The following is a 21,081-nucleotide window of genomic DNA, read 5'->3' as shown; positions in this document are numbered from 1 at the left end:
TTTGCCAAGAGCTCCATTTTTGAATTTATGGGGTTGGGGTAAGGCAAGTACGGAGTTCCTATGGTGTGTGCTTCAGTTCACAAACAAGACAAAAACAAGCTCCTTGTTATTGTACTTTGACTATCAATCCCAGAAAAAAAAACAAAAAGTTTGGAAACTTTCAACCTTCATAGAAGATAATGGACATTGCATTTGTTTGTCTTATAATTTTGACATAGTGTTCTACATCCATTCAGTGTCGTGTATCTCTTACGCACGATTATAAACATATTTGCGCAATATAAACACGCTGACTTGCCGAATAAATTTATCGACTTGATAAAAATCTATCTTATCATCTAAATTTACCTACCTAAATTTCTAAGCAAGTAACCAGTTTCTATTTCGATCAAGTCTTGATTACGTGACAGGAATTGTACGTCAGAAGCCAAGTTTTAATCTTACTCAAATTTAGTGACTTCTAAAACTTGAATCTTTGCAAAATCCTTTTTAGCATTATGAAAAAATGACAGAAATAGTGAGAAAAATTGAAAGAAAACTAATATTAAAGAAAGATGATGAAGATGAGCTAATATTTGAAAGTCTAACTGTTGGAAATTCTGAAAACGAGTATACAGATGAAGAAAAGTGTGTAAATATTCCAAAAGTGAAAAGGAAGAAGCTGAAAAGTACAAAGGCCAGAAATGCTACAAGAAAAAATAAAGAGGCTACTGAACCGAAGATCAAAAGTACTGTCATAGAGGTATTTCATAATTTAGTACTACCTAGGGGTAAAAATCTAGTGGAGGGAACTTGTAACTAATTAGTATAATAATTTAGTTAGTTCAAACCAAATGTCTGAGTGATACTATACGAAAAAGAAAGTACATCCCCCCCACCGCTCTCGCCAAATTTATTCATTTTTGTTACTCATCACTGACACGTATGTTGGAATTTTCCTGGGTTGAGAGGAGTTGGAAAATCTCGAAAACACACAAAAGAAGGTGAATTCAAGAGAAAAGCACGAAAAAATGTGTGAAAATTTTTGAGTTTTCGGAGAGGATAGAGCCCAGAGCACCCTCTTACACATCATGTAAGTTCCTGGTTCAGCGAACGGGAAATTATTTTCATAGTAAGTTGACTTTGGAGCAGAAAGGTTTGTTGGTTCTTCTTATGTTGGCTCGGTTTAATGATCCTTAGATATGCCATTGCGGTTCAACAGTCTCCATATGAACCCAACAGATCTGTTTTTATATGGTTCGGCTACCTCTGACTTACGTTCTTTCATTCCTTCGGCTAAAGTAGTAACTTTTATAACTCAGTACCAATGTACCAATACAGCATGGACGGTAACTTGCTATAAGACAGTTGAACCAAAGAACCCCTTCTGCAAAAAGAGTACAAAACCTAGGGATTTTTTGAATGTTTGCTAAAGTTACGATGTAGAACCAGAATTAAAACCAGCTGCTTTGCTCTGCTGTGACTGTTTCTAAGCCCCATCAACCATACGATTTATCACCTCGAGCGGGTCATTTCATGTTGTGTCAATTCACAGATTTTTAGGGAAGGGGGCATAATGTAATTTTCAGAATCTACGGGCTAAGAACACCGTTTTTTTTAAACTTTTTCAATAACAATATAGAAACGGTATTTTTCTAAGAAAGGGCAAAAAAAAATCTTGGGCCCCCACTACCCCAAATTGACGTCATTGGATGCCTCTATTAATGTTATCCATGCTCGTGATTTTGTTGCCTTGCAATGCACACCCCCATCAGTTTTGTCTATAATAGATGGAGATTTCTACTACAGTGCCTAGTCTGCACCTTAAGGTAGCCTTCAACAATAAAAGATAGACAGAAGAATAGAAGATAGACAGATAGACAAAAATAGAAGACAGGAAGATAGAAGAATAGAAAAACGGAAGATATTTGGCCAATAGCTCTCTCAGGAACATTCAATGTCTTGAGCATAAGTTTTTCCTTGTAAATTCATTACAATACGGTTAAGCGTCTTTGCAAGCTGGGGACAGCCAGGGTGACAATTCGATTATAGAAAAGTTGAAAAGGACGTCATAAATAGGGAATAAGTCCACAAAAGTTATCAGGAATTTTACTCTGAATGGTGTTCTATGAATCCACCATTAACGTGGTGTATAAAAAAAAGAACACCAGAGGCTCTACTGAGTTGAGCACCTCTTACGGTTGTTGGGACTAACAAATATGGAAAGGAAACACTGTCAGTTCGATACAGGTTTTGGATATGGATTGCACTGATTTTGATGAACTAACTTAGTATTATATAGTTTGATTAAGCAGTCGGTTTAGCTAGAATTTCGCTAATCTAGGGTACATTTACATTTAGATTTAGCTAACACTAGACCCATTCATAATAAGAATTACCGGATTTACTTCTTTGAATGGGAAATTCCTGCTACTCCAGCCGACCATGCATTGCAGCAATCAGCCACATAAGTCCAGAATAACTGCGCACGCTCTTTCACCTTGACGCATTCACACCTTTACCCTTTACTCTCTCTCTCTCTCTCTCTCTCTCTCTCTCTCTCTCTCTCTCTCTCTCTCTCTCTCTCTCTCTCTCTCTCTCTCTCTCTCTCTCTCTCTCTCATGATGTCTCTTTGTCACAACTTTGTCACAATTGACTCTTTGTCACAACTCTACTTTTTAAAATAATTAAAAAACTTTAGCGTAAAGAGCGAGGCGTTGAGGAGGGGACAACCCCTTTCATATACGGAATAATTTCTGTTCGTTTTAAGTTTTAATGTCGCTCCTTACTTTCAGTTAAAAAAAAAAACTTTTTTTTTATTTAATTTCTGAACGTTTCTGAATTAAAGCATGTTTTGATTTTGGCTCACTGCATATGAATTAATAACACTTAATTTGCATATTAATTTATTTTTTTGCTAAATGGCTTTCTCATAGTTTTGATCGGACGATTTTGATAAAAAAAATGGTGGGGAAGGAGGCTTAGTTGCCCTCTAATTTTAGTTGCTTAAAATGCAACTAGATTTTTTTTTTACGAACGTTTTTATTAGTAATGGACACACGTACCTTACGAATTAACTTACGCAATGAACTTCTATATTTTTGCATTCTATTATGTATATGAGGGGGTTTGCCCCCTCGTCAATACCTCGCTCTTCACACTAAAGCTTGAATTTTGTCCCAAATGTTTAAGAATGACCCCTGAATCACAAAGGCCGTAGAATAAATAGTTGAAATTACTAGAAATACTTTAGCGTAAAGAGCAAGGTATTGTGGAGGAGACGAGCTCCCTTATATACGGAATATTTTATGTTCGTTTTAAGTTTTAATGCTGCTCATTTCTTCCAGTTGCAAAAAATTCTCGTTTTTTTAAATATTGCTAGAAAATCCTGCCCCCCCCTTCATGGATATTCTCTTCCCTCATGAAAAATTCCTCCGTGGAAAAATCCTCCCACGGAACCCCCTCCCTCCAACCCACACCAACGTGAAAAAGTCCCCCTATAAACGTTTGTACACTTCATAATACGCATTACTATAAGTAAATAATGGTCCAAGTTTGTAACTTACAGCCCCTCCCCCGGGGACTGTTTGGTATTAAGTCGTCCCCAAAGATATAGTTCTTAGGTTTTTGACTAAGATGAAGAGAATGGCTATCTCAAAATTCTGATCCAGTAACTTTGGGGGAAAAATGGGTGTGGGAGGGGGACTAGGTGCCCTCCAATTTTTTTGGTCACTTAAAAAGAGCACTAGAACTTTTAATTTCCGCTAGAATGAGCCCTCTTGCGACATTCTAGTACCACTGGGTCCATACGATCACCCCTGGAAAAAAAAACAAAAAAAAACGAATACATACACATTTGTGATCTGTCTTACAAAATTCCATGTTCTGTAGATAGGAGATTGAAACTTCTACGGCAGGGTTTTCTGATACGCTGAATCTGATGGTGTGATTTTCGTCAAGATTCTATGATTTTAGGGGATGTTTCCTCCTATTTTCTAAAATAAGGCACATTTTCTCAGGCTCGTAGCTTTTGATGGGTAAGACTAAACTTGATGAAATTCTTATATTTAAAATCAGCATTAGCTTACGAATTTTTTATGTAACTATTGGTATCAAAATTCCGTTTTTTAGAGTTTCGGTTTGCGATTGGGCCGGGTTGCTCCTTACTACAGTTCGTTACCACGAACTGTTTGATGAAGGTTTAAGAGCATAACAGTGTGATCAAACAATTTGTGGTAAGGAACTGTAAGTAAGGAGTGACCCGGCTCAAACATTTTTACTAGTAATAAATATAAGTAACTTACAAATTAACTTACGCAACGAACTTCTATATTCTTTTATTTTTATACAATTCTTTTTGAGTAATAAAATCGTTTTATCCCGTATATGAAAGGGACTGTCCCCTCCTCAACACCTTGCTATTTACGCTAAAGTTTTTTATTGTTTTAAAAAGTAGATTTGTGAGGAAAAGTCAAACTTTAGGGTAAAGAGCGGGACATTGAAGAAATTATTCACTTACGGAGTAATTTTTGTTCGTTTTAAGTCTTAATGTCGCTCCTTACTTTCAGTTAGAAAAAAAACTTGTTTTTTATTTAATTTCTGAACGTTTATAAATTAATACAGGTTTTGATTTTGGCTCGCGTACATGAATAATTAAAACAAAATTTGCATACTAATTTTACTTTTTTTGGCTAAATGACTTACTCAAAATTTTAATCGGATGATTTTGTAAAGAAAGAGGAGGGGAGGGGTTCAAGTTGCCCTCTAATTTTCTGGTTTCTTAAAAAGAGCACTAGAACTTTTAATTTTATTTACAAACGTTTTTATTAGTAATAAACATACGTAACTTATTAACTTACGTAATGAACTTTCATATACAGAAAATTGCATATTTTTAGTTAATTTCTGATCGTTTTTCAAATTATACCAGTAAATCCGCCTCACCCTCCCTGAAATATCCCCTTCCCTTCACGAGAAACTCGTCCCTGGAAATTTCATCCAACGTATAGTGTACCCCTCCGTCAAATTCCTTCGAGACAGTTCAATCCTCGCTGAAAATCCTCCTCCCGGGAGATTCAGTTTGGAAATGTTATTGAGTTCTTGTTGATCAAACAGTTCGTGGTAACGAACTGTAGTTTTATCAAATTTAGTCTTACCCATCAAAAGTTATGAGCCTGAGAAAATTTGCCTTAATTTGGAAAATAGGGGAAAAGACCCTCTAAAAATCTTAGAATCTTAGCGAAAATCACACCATTGCATTCACCGTATCAGAGAACTCTATTGTAGAAGTTTCAAACACCAATCTACAAAAATGTGGAATTTCGTATTTTTTGCCAGAAGACAAATCACGGGTGCGTGTTCTTTGTTGTTTTTTTCCCAGGGGTGATCGTATCAACCCAATGGTCCTAGAAGGTCGCGAGAGGGCTCATTCTAACGGAAATTAAAAGTTCTAGTGACCAAAAAATTGGAGGGCACCTAGGCCCCCTCTCACGCTCATTTTTCCAAAACTCAGTGGATCAAATTTTTGAGATAGCCATTTTGTTCAGAATAGTCGAAAAACCTAATAACTATGTCTTTGAGGACGACTTACTCCCTCAAAGTTCCCGGGGAGGGGCTGCAAGTTATAACCTTTGACCAGTGTAGTAACATATAGTAATTTTTATTGGGAAGCGTACAGACGTTTTCATTTGTTTTTTTTTTGGTTGGGGGGAAGGGGTGAGGGGATTGGGTTACTTGGGATGATCTTTCCATGGAGCAATTTGTCATGGGTGAAGAGAATTTCCATGGCAGGGGCGCAGGATTTTCTAGCATTATTTAAAACAAAAAAAAACAATGAAAAAATAAATAGGAAACATTTTTTTCAACTGAAAGTAAGAAGCAGCATTAAAGCTCAAAACGAACAGAAATTATTTCGCATATGAGCGGTTCATCTCCTCCTAAATACCTCGCTCTTTGCGCTAAAGTATTTTTAGTAATTTTAACTATTTTAAGAATTATTAAGTTTTTTTATATTAAGTTTTTTATTGTTTTAAAAAGTAGAGTTGTGAGAAAGAATCCAACTTTAGCCTAAAGAGCAAGGCATCGAGGAAGGGACAACCCCTTTCATATACGGAATAATTTCTGTTCTTTTTAAGTTTTAATGTTGCTCCTTACTTTCAGTTGAAAAAACTTGTTTTTTTTTATTTAATCGTACTCGCATTTATAGGATTTTATTCAACCGGGCTAGCTTGATCTCAAATGAACAAGGTGTGGTCCGGCAATATAGAGGGTTTTAAAATATATAAATATTAAATTTTAGGTTTGGCTCTCAACAGAGATATGGGTGATTTAAAAGTGACTCTTATTTAGTTTACTTAGACGAGAAGCTCATAGTTTGTTAATCCGTAAGATAAAATCTTTATCCCTTTCAAACTCAAAATGAAAAACCAATGCAGACTCCTCGAATTGGAAAAGGCTAGAGGCTAGCTTTAGGTTGGCTCTCAACAGAGATATGGGTGATTTTAAAAGTGACTCTTACTTTGTTTACTTAGACGAGAAGCTCATAGTTTGTTAATCCTTAAGATAAAACCTTTATCCCTTTCAAAATCAAAATGAAAAACCAATGCAGACTCCTCGAATTGGAAAGGGTTAGAGGCTAGCTTTTAGGTTTGGTTCTCAACAGAGATATGGGTGATTTTAAAAGTGACTCTCATTTAGTTTACTTAGACGAGAAGCTCATAGTTTGTTAATCCGTAAGATAAGACCTTTTTACCTTTCAAAATCAAAATGAAAAATCGGTGCAGACTCCTGAAATCGGAAAGGACTGGAAGCTAGCTTTTAGGCCTGGCTCTCAACAGAGATATGGGTGATTTTTAAAGTAACTCATTTGTTTTACTTAGACGAGAAGCTCATAGTTTGTTAATCCGTAAGATAAGACCTTTTTACCTTTCAAAATCAAAATGAAAAATCGGTGCAGACTCCTCAAATCGGAAAGGGTTAGAGGCTAGCTTTTAGGTTTGGTTCTCAACAGAGATATGGGTGATTTTAAAAGTGACTCTCATTTAGTTTACTTAGATGAGAAGCTCATAGTTTGTTAATCCGTAAGATAAGACCTTTTTACCTTTCAAAATCAAAATGAAAAATCGGTTCAGACTCCTGAAATCGGAAAGGGCTGGAAGCTAGCTTTTAGGCCTGGCTCTCAACAGAGATATGGGTGATTTTTAAAGTAACTCATTTGTTTTATTTAGACAAGAAGCTCATAGTTTGTTAATCCGTAAGATAAGACCTTTTTACCTTTCAAAATCAAAATGAAAAATCGGTGCAGACTCCTCAAATCGGAAAGGGTTAGAGGCTAGCTCTTAGGTTTGGCTCTCAACAGAGATATTGGTGATTTTAAAAGTGACTCTCATTTAGTTTACTTAGACGAGAAGCTCATAGTTTGTTAATTCGTATGATAAGACCTCTATCCTTTTCTTTGAAAAACTTCTTTTGTGGAAATTTTTTTTTAAATTAATCATATTAAGATTAATAACAACACATCGTCTTGAAAATATTTAACTAAAAACTGTAGTCGACTATGTGTTTTTTTTTGTTTTTTTTTTTATAGCCCCATTTACAGTCATCAGTTGTTCCGCCTGCTACTAGTATAATCTAAACCAGTTGCAGTAGCAATCACCAAGCATGTGCTGAATATAAATCAACAAACTACCTATTATTGATATTCGTAACAACGGCCTTTGAGACCAAAATTACCAGAATATATTAACTTAAATTTAAAGTTATAAGAAAAAGATTCAGAAGTTCTAAAATGTCACTGAGAATATCATCAAAACAATGTTTCTCAAATACAGAAGAAGAATTAACCCTAAATAATGCGCCAGATTGCTTGAAATAACAAATCAAGCATGATTAATCTGGATATAGATGTAAGAAAAGAATCAACGCAAAACCTAAAAAATTTTTCTCGGGAAATTTAGGAAGGATGATAATAAAAGCAAAAAAAAAACAGAAATCTTCAAAGAAGACTCTGATATGAGATTAGTCCGTGTTATTATATTTCTTTATTCAACAGAAGTGTACAGACAATACTTTCCCTGAATTCATAACAACATTGATTTCTTAGATCAGTTTCTAATTGTCATTAGTTTATAAAATGCTAATAATATAATCTAAATACAAATGTAGTAGCAATAATAAAAACGATCAGCATATAAATCGACGGGCTGCCTACCATTAATATTCTTAAGAAACTCCTCATGATCAAAATTATCAGAATATGATGGTTTAAATGAAAATTTATCAGAAAAGACAGACTAAAAAGATCTGAAACTTTATTGAGAATATTTCCAGAACGGTGTTTTTTTTTTCTAAATATACAAGACGAATTATTCCTAAATAATATGCAAAATTGCTTAAAATAATAGGCCTGGTATGGTCACTGTAATTGTAAAAAAAAGAGAAGGAGTTGCCTACCTAAAAATGTTGTTTTGTTAACTTGGGGAATAATGTTACAAAAATATTACAAAAGTCTTTGAAGGAGAGTTTGACGCACAATAATGTCGCATAAAATGAATCGATTCACTTTTATTGCTATTTAGAACCGTACTATTAGAGACATATTAATCGAACCCACCTTATTTAGAAGACTTCTAGTACTAGTAGTGGCAGAGCCAAGGTCGGGGCAGATTTAAAAAGAATAGGAACACCAGCAAATACACAAGATGAATAGAAACTTAAGACCATCAATATAAATAAGAAAAGCAGAAGACTAAGGGTAGAGGCCTGCAGTGCGGCATGTTTTTATAAATAAAGGTTGACGGCAACACTTTTCAATAATCACGCTAATACCCCTGGTTCCCACTGCTGCGTCAATCCCGACACGATTTTTTTCTGAACAGACGTTCGACAGAATCGGATGGAGGTTCAAAAAGAAATGCAGACTTTTGCGTCGCTGCGACAAACTCTAGACGAATTCAAATCAGTCAAAATTAGCTTTCCAATCTTTTCATCAAAGCTTTTCAATCAAAAACTAGATCAATAACTTTGGTTATGATTTTTTTTTTAATCAGAACAACCCATACGATTTGTCGTATGTGTTGAAATTATTCAACGCATCCGATATTGCGGCAAAACGGATGGTTTTGCGTCGTTTGTTCCACGATTTGTGTATTTTTCGCATGTCGCAGGATTTTGCGTGAAATTGCAGCAGTGAGAACCAGGGGTTAGAATGGCCACTAAGAAAAGAATCAAACCAGTAGAGATTTTTGGCTATTTTTGAAAAAATCAAATTTTTCGTATCGGAACCCCCTAGACCTAGAGACTTACGAATGCAAGTTTTGAAGTTTCCCAGAATAGTTGGCCATTTAAATGTTAATTCTAGGAAACAAGGTTCTAGGTAGGAGTTCCTGCTTAAGAACTAGTAATAGAACCTCTAAAAAGGGAATTTTGATAACAATATCTAGATGACAAGAATTTATTTTTCATAGACCGATATGTCTATGACCGATATATCGGTAGACCGATATGGAGAATCGCAGCAGTATGGTGCGTTTGTTCCTAAATATCAAAGAAGTTCGTATAATATAATCGATGAACACAGACTCTTAATCTTAAGCTTTGCAAACGGTTAACATGGATAATTACTTGTAAGCTTTCTTGACGGTTAATATGGACAATCACTTTTAAGCTTCTTCTTGATGGATAATTAATTTTAAGCTTTTATATGAATCAACTTTCATGAAAGTCCTCATAAGTTTCATTACAGCAGTGTATAGTTACATGCCCAGTGTTATGATGGAGGGTCAGTGGGAGTTGCGGGGGGAATAAAAACTTAAATTTTATACCTATTTTTTTATTTTATGGAAACGTTCCTTCGGATAAGTATGGTAAGAGGTGAAGGGGAGGGACTGTCGATTAAAATATTTTTTCGTAAGACTCCTCCGAAAAACGTAGGCTACAAATGATGGCCATAAAATTAATTTGCGGTATTTTAGCTTCCACTCCCCCAATATGTTTAATGGGGGGATTTTTCAAGGGGTTTTCGTTATCGAAGCATTGCTATGACACAACTAAACTTGAAAGTAGGCAACAGGGTCAAGAGGAGAGGGATTGGTGGAGTAGCAAGACCAAAAGATTTGTAGGAACAATCAATCTGGGTCTTAGCGCTAGTAAGAGACCATCACGTCACACAGTAAAAAAACAAAATAGCCCATAACCCCTAAGATCAGAGCCAGGATAAAAAAAATTACACTATTAGAACTGCCTTGTTCAATACCCCTATATAGGAAACTAACTATCCCTTGGCTTGATTTGAATGACAAGTAAAATATATTGGTTTGAGAGTCAAGAAAAGTGATTGATACCACAATATTCTGCATCAATGGCATCTTTTTTCCCCGCAAATAGCTAGGCACTGGAATTTCGTAGAGCTGTTTAATACCTTATTTAAAGGAAATTGCTAAGTCTAGTGTATTTTGTAATTAAAAACAAAGTCGTTTAAAAATAGAATCAACTTTTTACGAAAAACTGCATCTTCTATAGCACTGTAGTAGCAAATGTTATTAACATCATATTGCATACGAAAATCAAAATAGTATTTTTAACATTATAAAAAGCATGTAGATATTGTCATTTAAAATGCAGTAATTCCTTTAGGGTCTCGACAAAAAAATTGATTCTAACAGAAATTCCTGAAAATTTCGAATAATCTCTCAGTTCAAAGCTATAACTGTTTCCTGGAACCAAACTTCATTTGGCTTAACCCCTGAAGTACACATCTCTATAACCTTTGTCTTGTATTTCTATTGGATTTTTTTTTCTCAGTTCAGAATTGCTAAATTTATTGTATAAACTGCAAAAATACGGTGTCTATGTAATAATATTAATTTTTTAATATTAACAAACCAGAAAAATACCTGAAAATTTTGAAATTAGTTTTTTTTTTTCAATTTAATTGACTCAGTACGTCATGTTATCAAAAGGATTTCACATTGAAAAGATATTGTCTCAAGTGAACAAAATAAGAGAAAAAATCCGAATTGCAGCGGTAGCGAGCAACCCAGTAAGAGACAATCACGTCCCATATTAAAAAAAAAAAAAAGCCCATGACTCCTAAAACTAGAGTCAGATCAAAAAAAGAAGTACACTATTAGAACCGTCTTGTCCAAAAAAGAAGAATCTATATAGGAAACAGACTGTCCCTCGGCTTGAATAACAAAGAAAATATATTGGTTTGAAAATAAAGAAAAGGGGCTGCAATCACGATATTCTGCATCGAGGGCACCTTTTTCCTTTCCTTTTTTCTTTTCGCTAGATAGCAGAGCACTGGAGCATCGTAGAGAGCTGTTTGATGGCTCATTTTAAAGGAAATTGATCTGGTTAAAAACTTTTTGTAACGAAAAAAATTAATTTTTGAAATATAATCAATTTTTGACAAAAACTATATTTGCATGTACAAGATTGATTAAGTACGTCATAATCGTAGGTTGTAGCCAGGTCATCCCATACTATTCCAATTTAAAAAAAAACCATAGGTTATTTCCTGTTTTTAGTTTCATAGTATCTAGTAAAAGCCGATGGAAAATGCAATAATGTTTTTAGGATGCAGCGGTAGCTAGCAACATAGTTACATAAAGTTATATTTTAGTAAAGGACGAACGCTAACACACGGTAACCGAAACAACAATTAGTAGTAGTAGCTTTAGCGACAGTATTATTATCGATAAACTTTTCTCGGTTATGGTGCCATTTTTGAGTTACTTAGCTGCTTGATTCTCTGAAGTTCGTTTTTTGTTTTACTGTTCAAACTAAGAAAAAGCAATAAGCTCTTTCCTGTTTTCCAGGTCGGAGCGGTAGCTTGTAACCTAGCAAGAGGTGATCAGGTCCAATACTAAGAAAATGGACTTTTTTTTATCACTTTGCGGAAAAGCTTATCATCCTTTAAAAGCAGGTCGTCCACTCACTTTCAAAATATGAACCTGAGTTATCAGATCTACAATGGAGAATGTCTTCTCTGGCTATGCCCCACATGATGACTACCATTGACATCACTTGGAACATTCATAGAAGTGATACCGAGTACTCATTTCATTGTCATCAACGGAAACTTTTTTTCAATATTTAACATCTTAAAAAGAAAAACTTCATAGGTGACAAAATAGAAAGCTTTTATTCTGCCACAGCACTAAAAGAGGCGAGGTTGCACCCTCCAAAGAAGACTGGTCCTATGTGCATTAATGGCTAGAGTTAGGATAATGCTCTGATGAGCTGCACTATTTTGTGTCAACACGTAACATATAAATAAGAAAAGAAAGCAAAATGGACGTACAAAGGAAGAACAAAGGAGTTATGTCCCTTGCGAAACTCATCTTCGTTGAAAATTGTTAAATTTACCTTTGAAGCCAATTATTGACAGAACATGGTGATTCCTATTTCCCTCCCTCCCCTGGTAAAATCTAAATTTATGTCCACGACAAACACTAGTTATGTTCACGGTTAAAGCCTTCTGCAACAGAAATACTGATAGGCTATAAAAAATTTAGCAGCATTAGCCATTACCATTCATTAGATAATTCATTATAACCTCAGAACTTTCCTTATTTATACATTCCACGTGAGAATGTCGCCTACGAAAGGCTTGGATGTAAGCCAACCTATCAACTAGATTTTTGAGGTTGGATTTGAGAACATCACTCGCTCTCTAAAGAGTTACACAAACTAAGGACTATCCTTAGATCTTGAAAACATCTAGCGTCCTTCCTCGCCCTCTCTAAGTAAACAAAGACCAGTCTAACCAAAAACTACTTGCAATAACACAGAATTTATGAAGCTAAGATTGTTAGAATTATTCAAAGAAGTTCATAACACAATAGAAGTTCCCTAGACGACATTTAGAACAGGAAATACAATTTTTTCCTACATGTACGTTTCATTTCTTTTTTAATCGGGTAATCTAACTCCATTAAAACATTGTAAAATAATAATCAGTTTATAACTACTTGGACTATCCACTAACGGTATTCAGTAAAAATGATAAGAACTACCCAGCCTCTCCTTTGACCTCTTAAAAAAAATGAGAAGAACAGTCGCATAAACTGTCAAATATCAAGTCTATTTTGCAAATTACCCACCTGTAACAATTTGACCCATTCTTTTTTCTTTCAGGAACGCGCAAGGAGCAAGAGAAAGTTTCGTAAAAGGAAGCGGGTTGCTGGCCATGTTTTGAATTCAAAGAAGGAAGTTTTCATAAATAAGGTACTGTTCTCTAGCACAGCTTTAATCGTGTTATTTTTTTATTTCCTGGAGACTATATATCAAACTAAACTTTTTTAAATGAATTATTTCGTACAACATTCGTGAAAGTGTGTGGGAACCTTCTTTTTCCCCTGCCGGTTAACTATCAAATGGACATTTTGTGATGTGTCTTTCATCATTCATCACTTACAAGGGCTGAAAGCCAAAGTTGCAGCCCGAACAAAAAAAGGAGCCCTGGTTAATGAATCAGAAGGAAGAAAAAAATGTTAGGTATTTCAGATAAGAAGGATTTAAGTTTTTCATTGCCGTTTTAGGCATAAAACTTCAATGCAGAGTGAAAGTAATGTTATTGTGTAGATTCTAAGTTTTTTTTAATCACCTCGTGAAATATCCGCAATTTAATTTCTAGGGAGGTGCTGCCGAGCAGATAGTAGCCTAGGTTTTTTTTTATACTTAAAATGCAGCTAAAATTTATCACCGTCAAATCCAATAAAATAAAAATAACTATTTCAAAAACAAATGTAATGCTTTTGATGCTACGCTTATCTTTTATGCAGTTTAGAATATCTGCAATAGCAACTTCTAAGCATGTCAGAAGCGAACTAGTTTCAAAATTTATAGCTTGCTTGTTGATCAGCACAAGATTTCCGAGAACATGACATGACGAAACAAATATATAATACCAGAAGTAAACCCTTATTTCAGTAAAATATGCATAATTTCATAACCAGGGTCTAAAAAAGGTATGCTCTATAAAACATGGTAGGGGGAAAAGTGACATTCCAATCTTGAGGAGGCAAATTTATCAACTTCCGAGGAAAATATTGACCCTAATTTCTGACCGTACTTCTTATTACCGACCCAAATTTCCGATCGCGTTCAATAATTTCTACAAATCGTGGCCATTTAGTTCCAGTCATATTTAAAAGACTTTAATTACTAAATTAAATTACTACATATAATAAAGTATTAGTTTTAAAGTCCAATGGCGCAAACACTATCAATGTTATCACTTGGAGACCATCATAATACATCTTTTGTCCTTAATCTTTTGTACACCTGCTACCATCGTTGTTACAAAAATTACTCCCACTAACATCAGAAATTCACAGTCTGAACTTTAACAGAGCTGCCATTCCAAATTATAACCACCGCCCATCCCTTCAAGTATAAAATGAGATAAACTACATCTAGTCGTATCTGTACCATCTCTGTTTCAGCTGAAACAGATTAGTCCCATGAACCAAACTGCTACTACTTCTACTAACAACTCGTTGCAGCATCAACTCGTCTCAACTCAACACAGCTGTGAAACACTCTTCCTCCGCCCCGATCAATTCAAAGCTTTACTCTTCACCGCCTTCTTTTTAAATCATAATGTCCTTTGAATCCTTAATTTTGACCTCTTCCTATTCCATTGGGATATCCTACATCTCCTAACCCCAGATGGATAGGGAAAAAGAACAATCTTTGGGAATCTGTCATTATTCTTCAGTGAAATGTGCCCTAGCCATCACAACCTTTCTTTCATTATAGCCCTAGAAAGTGGGATATGAACATATTTTTGGTACAGCTGGTTATCTGACATACGGCTAGTCAAACGAGTACCTAAAGCTGTAGAAAATTCCTCTGGAAAACATTTAACAAAATCTTTCCCTGCCTTCCGAAGCCCACACGATTCAGAACCATACTCGATCACTGGGCATTACCATAGCTTCAAGTATCTTAGTGTTGGTACACAGATTTACCTTCCTATTCTTTCAAACCTTTTCAATTGCGAGAAAATACCTTGGGCCTTCGCTATTATACTTTTTAAATCTTTACTACATCCACCATTTTTACTAAAAATACGACCAAGGTAAGTGAAACAGTCCACTTCATCGATCTTCCGTTACCCAACATCACCTCTTCGTCTTCCCATATTCCTTATTTTAGTCGGTTTAGTCTTCTTAACATTAATTTTCAAACTTATTTTTGCACCTTGAAATCTCAAAACGTCCAAAAATTCATTCATTTTTCATCCAAGACACTACATCCAACACAACATTTACATCCAAGACACTCAAATCATATGCATAATCTAAGTGTTGGATATTTTTACCTTCCCATAGCCCTTGTATTGCTCCTTGGGATAAAGTCCGTCAAAATAATCCACATAAACGGAGATTGAATGAACAATGAGCCAAAAAGGGTTGAATAAGGAAAAAGGAAAAAAGGAAACGATGCAGTATTTTATTGCAATAAGTCAATCATCAAATTGATCTGGGCTTCTATATGCTTCTTTAAAAGTTTGACTAAGTTTAAGTACATTTAAGGTTCATCTCCCCTCCGAAATATACGATTTGGCGACCAGTCAGCAGCTGTAACGCACCAAAGTGACAATATAATATATATTCAAGTTAACATGGTCAGATCTCTGCATTCACCGATCCAGAACTACAATATTACTCTGAATTTTTCCGAGAGAATGATCTAATTATGCTTAGAAAATAGGAAGATTTTCCTATATTTGCATGTTTCTGGCGTATTCTCAACATATTTTTCAACCTGAAAAAAAAAAGATGCAAAGACAATTTCAAAAATATAAATCAGTAGATGGATAAAAATGAATTTTGGCTACCAAATTACAGCAAAATATTTGTCTAGCATTAGAACATCGAATCTGTGGGAGGTAGGAGTGCAAAAAAATAACCCCAAAACCTGCAGAGGGAACACAACCCCTAAGCATACAGCTAGCGAATTGAATACCAAAAATTATTTATAATTAATTATTTAATAGTAAAAAGTAGCGTTTATACTAAAAATTATTTATAGTCCATTACAGGAAGAATTTCATCGTTATATTCTTCCACTTGAAGTGGTAGATGAAGAATTTAAGGATCATAAATTTCTTTTTCTTTCTCGTTTTCTCCGTCCTTTTTCTAACAATATCAATATTACAAAGTCTTAATATTCTTATTAACCCCAATGTCTATTTTAGTGCTTTTAACTTTATTTGTCTTTGAATTTTTTCTTCAGAAAAGTGTATTTTCTTAACATGATGTGGGCAGTAGCGCATATTCTCTCGTTATATTCTTCCACTTGAAGTGGTAGATGAAGAATTTAATGATCATCAATTATTTTTTTTTCATTTTTCTCCGTCTTTTTTCTAATAATATTAATGTTCTAAAGTATTAATGTTCTTGTTAACTCAGAAAAAAGTCTATTTTAGTGCTTTTTATTTTATTTGTCTTTGAGTTTATTTTTCAGGTAAGTCTCTTTTCTTATCATGCTTTGCGCAGCAGCGCATTTTTCATTGTTGTATTCTTACGCATGAATTGGTAGATGACGAATTTAAGGGTCATCAATTATTTTTTTTTCTCCATCTTTTTTCTAATAATGTTATTGTTCTTGTTAGCTCAGAAAAAATCTATTTTAGTGCTTTTAGTTTTATTTTTCTTTGAATCTCTTCTTCAGAAAAATCTCTTTTCTTATCATGATGTTCGCAGCATCGCACACCTAGTAAAGATATGTTACGGAAAGCCAAACTTTTCGTCAATAATATGTTGAAAACAGATTTTTTTTCAGGGAAAAAATATACTTATCCATCATCTTTTTCATTTCTAGAAACTCCAAAAAGCTGGACAGAGGATAAAATGGATTATGAAGACAAGCATGCGATACTTGGGCATTGGCTTGGTGAAATTACTGTCAATTCCTGTTTATGTCGACAACCATAAACAGTACTGTGGGTGAAATTAATAGCTAGATCCTAGAAACAAAATCCTGAGAGCAAAACTGTCGCACTTTCCTCTTAGCCTAGGTTCACAATGGAGTAATGTTCAATAGTCATTGCAATTTCGTTGGCCCGATATCACAATTTTAGTAGCTTTATGAAGCAACACAACATGATAGTAAGGAACGATATCACAATTTTAGTAGCTTTGTGATTGGTCAACGGGAATTGACCAATCAAAACTTTTAACAAGCAACTCGGCAATTTTTATCTGTAAAACAGCAACTGTCACAAAAGAGACAAATTTTGAGCGGAAAATTCGATTCCGAAAATTTGAATCCGAATCCGAAAATTAGAGCGGAATTCGACGACAAACATATACAAGCACAACTGAAACTAAAATGTCTCGTATATGCGATTGACAAATTACAGTTATCCTAGCGAGTCTGTTCCACGTTGGAGTAAGATTAGGGTATAAACTAGTAAAAACTCTATTGTTTCATTCCTTCTTATTCTCTAACGTCAAGTTTTATTATTTTATCTGTATCTCTCCTAGTAAAGGTGCCTTAAGATACACGATATCAAACCTCCTCGGTGGAAACCTAGGCAAACTCAAGCTTTCAAAGCTAGTTTTCTCAAGTTCATTACTCTCTTGCAGGACCTGAGCGTAGTTGGGATTTTGGACTTACTTCAGCTTCCATTCATATAATGATTTCATTCAATTATGTGATAATCATTAGTCAGAATTGAGACAACTATTATAATTTGAAATGACAAATGAACTTACGAATTTAAAATTACACAACGTGCAACAGTATCGAAACGGCATTTATTAAATTAATCAAGGCAAAATACGGAGAGTAATGAGTACCAAAAACATACCTAGGAATTTATTCCGGCAAGGCAGAAGGGGGACAGACAAGTTGGAAAAAAACAACATTAAAATAAGTGAATTATATTGAAATGTGAAGTTTAAACATTTTATGTGGTAGAGAAGGAAAATGGGCCCAAAGATATACTCCCCTAACTATGTAGTAAAAAAATATATAATTTTGTACTGGTTATACCCGCTTAAAACCCTCTCATCTCTTACTCCATGCTCACTATTCCAACCCAGCTCCCAAGTTCTGCTTATTTGAGGAAAGGGCAATTTTGCTGTCAGGAGACGTTACGGTGGCCTAACAGTGACACTTTAGGACCTATACTACGGATCCAATGTAAAATGTTAATGATTGGAGAGTATTTTCGTTAGCAAGCTGTCAAACCAGTGTACAATGAACGCGTAACGCAAGTGCTAAAGTGAGGCGTTTATTAGCGTCATTACCAATATTAGCTTCAACCTTGTTATCAGCGATAAAAATTTTAACGTAGTGATTACATTCTAGTTTCGTATTCAGGGTTCAGATAGTTGCATTTCTCACTATCGCGAAACGGCTCACACATAACAGATACAGTAGAAATACGGCTCTGTGCTCATCAGGTTACATCCTTTATGACACCTCCAAAGATGGAGGCTCTATGGGGTTGAGGAGAAAACAAATTATTGTTGCTATCAAGGCTGTATCCGGGGGGAGGTTAGGGGATTTTGACCCCCCCCCCCCGAAAAAGTTTGTCTGACTAGTAAAAATGTAGCAAAAATGGATATTAACAATTTTTTATGTATTTTTAAAGTTATTTTGTACATACAAAAAAAAAATCCCGGATACAGATTTGGTTGCTAGCATTATTTAAGCTTGTAAAAGAATTCATATACGAATTTCTGGTAAATTATGATGAAATTTAAGGTCGCAAGTGAAGCTAATATTTTTGAAATTTCTTTTTTTTTCAGCATCTAGTTATCTTTTTCATTTAATTTTATGTAGTTTAAGATCCCAAAGTAAATAAAAGAATAATTTTTTCAATGGCTCAGGCAAAATAATCAACAAAAAAAAGAACTATTCATGACACATGAACTTAGAGCAAAATCACATAAAACGTGAAACAAAAGGTAAAAATTTGCGCAAAAATGCAGCTACGTGAACCGATAAGTAGAGCTAATTCCGCCTGAAACCAGCTATTTGTTATTTAGCCGGTGGTTTCTGTAAATCACCTCATTAATTACATACTTTTATTTAGAATTAGGGATTATAGCCTGTCAGTGATAGCGATATGTATAATATTAATATTACATTGATTTAAAGGCTCAATTAGATGCATTGCCCTCCAATTCCAACGAGATGAATCAGAGACATAAAACCGGGTTCCTTTTGCCAAAGGGGGTACCTGTGTTTTTTGGAGGTTGTCCAAACGAAACATTTATTTTTTAAATATGGAAAACTTTTATGTAATTTTTCGCATTCCGAAGGGGAGGGGGCATGTAAAAACGATATTCGTCACTAGCCAATGCAAAGATTACGGATTTGTAAAAAGTATCTGCATCTAACTGACCCTTTATTTCTATTTAATCTCATTACGTTTCCTTAGGCTTTATTATGCTATATATTAGTTTAGTACAATTAAAGACAAATTATGATTATTTTAAAATAAAAATTACTTATCTGATGAAAGATGACAAAAATTAAAACGACCTTCATGGCCTTCGAATGTGGTTGGCGATTCGAGCCATATTGCTCAAATCTAGCGCTTAGAGAGTGGAGCTACCAGTTTTCTTCTGGCTTGACTTTGAAGTTCCTAATATGTTCTAGTGTTTCAAGAGCTCAAAAAAGGGGTCTTAGTTTTTTATCCGATGGTAGCAGTAAAAAAAAAAAATTGAGGTGGCTATGAGCAAGAGAGGGAGAAACAGAGATAAATATATTAATAAAACGGATACTATTTTCAATTCAAATGCCAGGAAAGGCATTGAAGGATCTGCAAAATTGAAAAATAATTTCTTTTCTGATTTTGAACCTCCTTCAACAAAAAAATTTCTCTGATCCTTCTCCCCCTCGGAGGCAAAAAAAATTATTTTCTGTCACTGAACTGCTGATAAAGTTATCTTGTATCGTTTTTACTCCTACCATCGTCTATCACCAACAACAGAAAAAAAAAACCAAGGCTTTTATTGAACAAAAATTCTTTTCTGATTTATTTTATTGATATTATTTTACTGAAAAATATATTCTTTTCTGATTTTGACCCTCCTTCAACAAAAAAGTTTTTCTGGTCCATTTTCCCCTCTGAGGCAGGCCAGAAAAGTTATTTTCTGTCACTGAACTGCTTATAAATTTATCATATATCGTTTGTACTCCTACTATTGTCTATCAGCAACAACAGAAAAAAAATACCCAGGCTGAAAAAGTCTGCAACAAGTAAAATCTGAAAAAAATTGAAAGAAAATCTGAAAGATGAAATTGAAATATTTTGAGTTTATCTCAAGCTATCAGAAGCTGATTCTTTTTATGTATCTATTGGTACCAAAATTCTGTTTCGGTTACTATTGAGCCGGTTACTATTGTTTGTGCTCCTACCATCGTCTATCAGCAACAACAGAAAAAAAACCTAAGGCTGAAAAAGTCTGCAACAAGTAAAATGTGAAAAAAATAATTCTTGTAAAAACATAATCAGACAGTATTAAAAAAAGAGAATCTACTAAGTCTTAGCCACCTTTTCCAGAGGTTCAGCTTCATCATCACTAAGCAGATCATCATCTTCAGCTACAAAAAAATAAAGAAGAAATTAGGACAGAACTTACGAGATACACAGGTAAAGGACGTATACAAATACAAGCAGAAGCACTCTGGAAGAAAACAGAGGAAAGAAAAACTAAGAGATTCAAAAGAAGAAAAACAGTCTTTCATACTGAACTTCATATACTTCCTAGTTTCCAGCACTGCAACTGAACTAGTTCTGTACCTGAGTTTTCTATTTTATTCAGCCAGTCGTGAATCAGGAATTTTTTTTGTTACCGATTTTGACAATAAATGAAGCAAATAATCTTTACAAAAGGTTAAATTCAAACAAAACTAAATTTGATCAATGTGTGGTAATAGTTTACCTTTCAAATTGTATTTAAATACCTCTTCTGGATTTTGACCACTTGTCAGCTTTAATAACAGTAATAACTCTGAATAGTTTATCAATAAAAAGGAATGAGAAAAACGTTGCAACACTTCGCACTGTCCGAGCAACATACGTCTAGTTTCGTCATGAATTATAATACACGTTAAATTCACAAGCAG

At 34.5% G+C, this 21,081-nt stretch overlaps 1 protein-coding gene across 2 annotated transcripts; it reads left to right on the top strand.

Annotated features, from left to right (window-relative positions):
• Positions 1–379: 379 nt before the first annotated feature.
• LOC136041443 (uncharacterized) lies at positions 380–19,904 on the top strand. Of its 2 annotated transcripts, XR_010621028.1 has the most exons (4): positions 383–742; positions 13,120–13,209; positions 16,816–17,036; positions 17,108–19,904. XR_010621028.1 is itself a non-coding variant. In XM_065726110.1 (3 exons), the coding sequence occupies exons 1-3, from the start codon at positions 506–508 to the stop codon at positions 16,942–16,944; spliced, it is 456 nt and encodes a 151-aa protein (XP_065582182.1). In that variant the 5' UTR covers positions 380–505; the 3' UTR covers positions 16,945–19,904. The 2 variants fall into 2 exon arrangements, 1 of the variants encoding a protein (XP_065582182.1); XM_065726110.1 differs by having other exon boundaries at positions 380–742; positions 16,816–19,904.
• The last annotated feature ends 1,177 nt before the right edge of the window (positions 19,905–21,081 follow it).

Source organism: Artemia franciscana, unplaced genomic scaffold (genome assembly GCF_032884065.1).
Source record: "Artemia franciscana unplaced genomic scaffold, ASM3288406v1 PGA_scaffold_23, whole genome shotgun sequence".
NCBI lineage: Eukaryota > Metazoa > Arthropoda > Branchiopoda > Anostraca > Artemiidae > Artemia > Artemia franciscana.
Note: the sequence above shows the minus strand (reverse complement) of the source record. Positions and strands in the feature narration are given on the sequence as shown.

Bases quoted from the DNA above. Each gene is read 5' to 3' on its own strand.
- LOC136041443 (XM_065726110.1), top strand. From the start codon at position 506: ATGACAGAAATAGTGAGAAAAATTGAAAGAAAACTAATATTAAAGAAA. The intron at 743-13,119 runs GTATTTCATAAT...TTTTTCTTTCAG, and splicing joins TCAAAAGTACTGTCATAGAG to GAACGCGCAAGGAGCAAGAG. The intron at 13,210-16,815 runs GTACTGTTCTCT...TTTCATTTCTAG, and splicing joins AGGAAGTTTTCATAAATAAG to AAACTCCAAAAAGCTGGACA.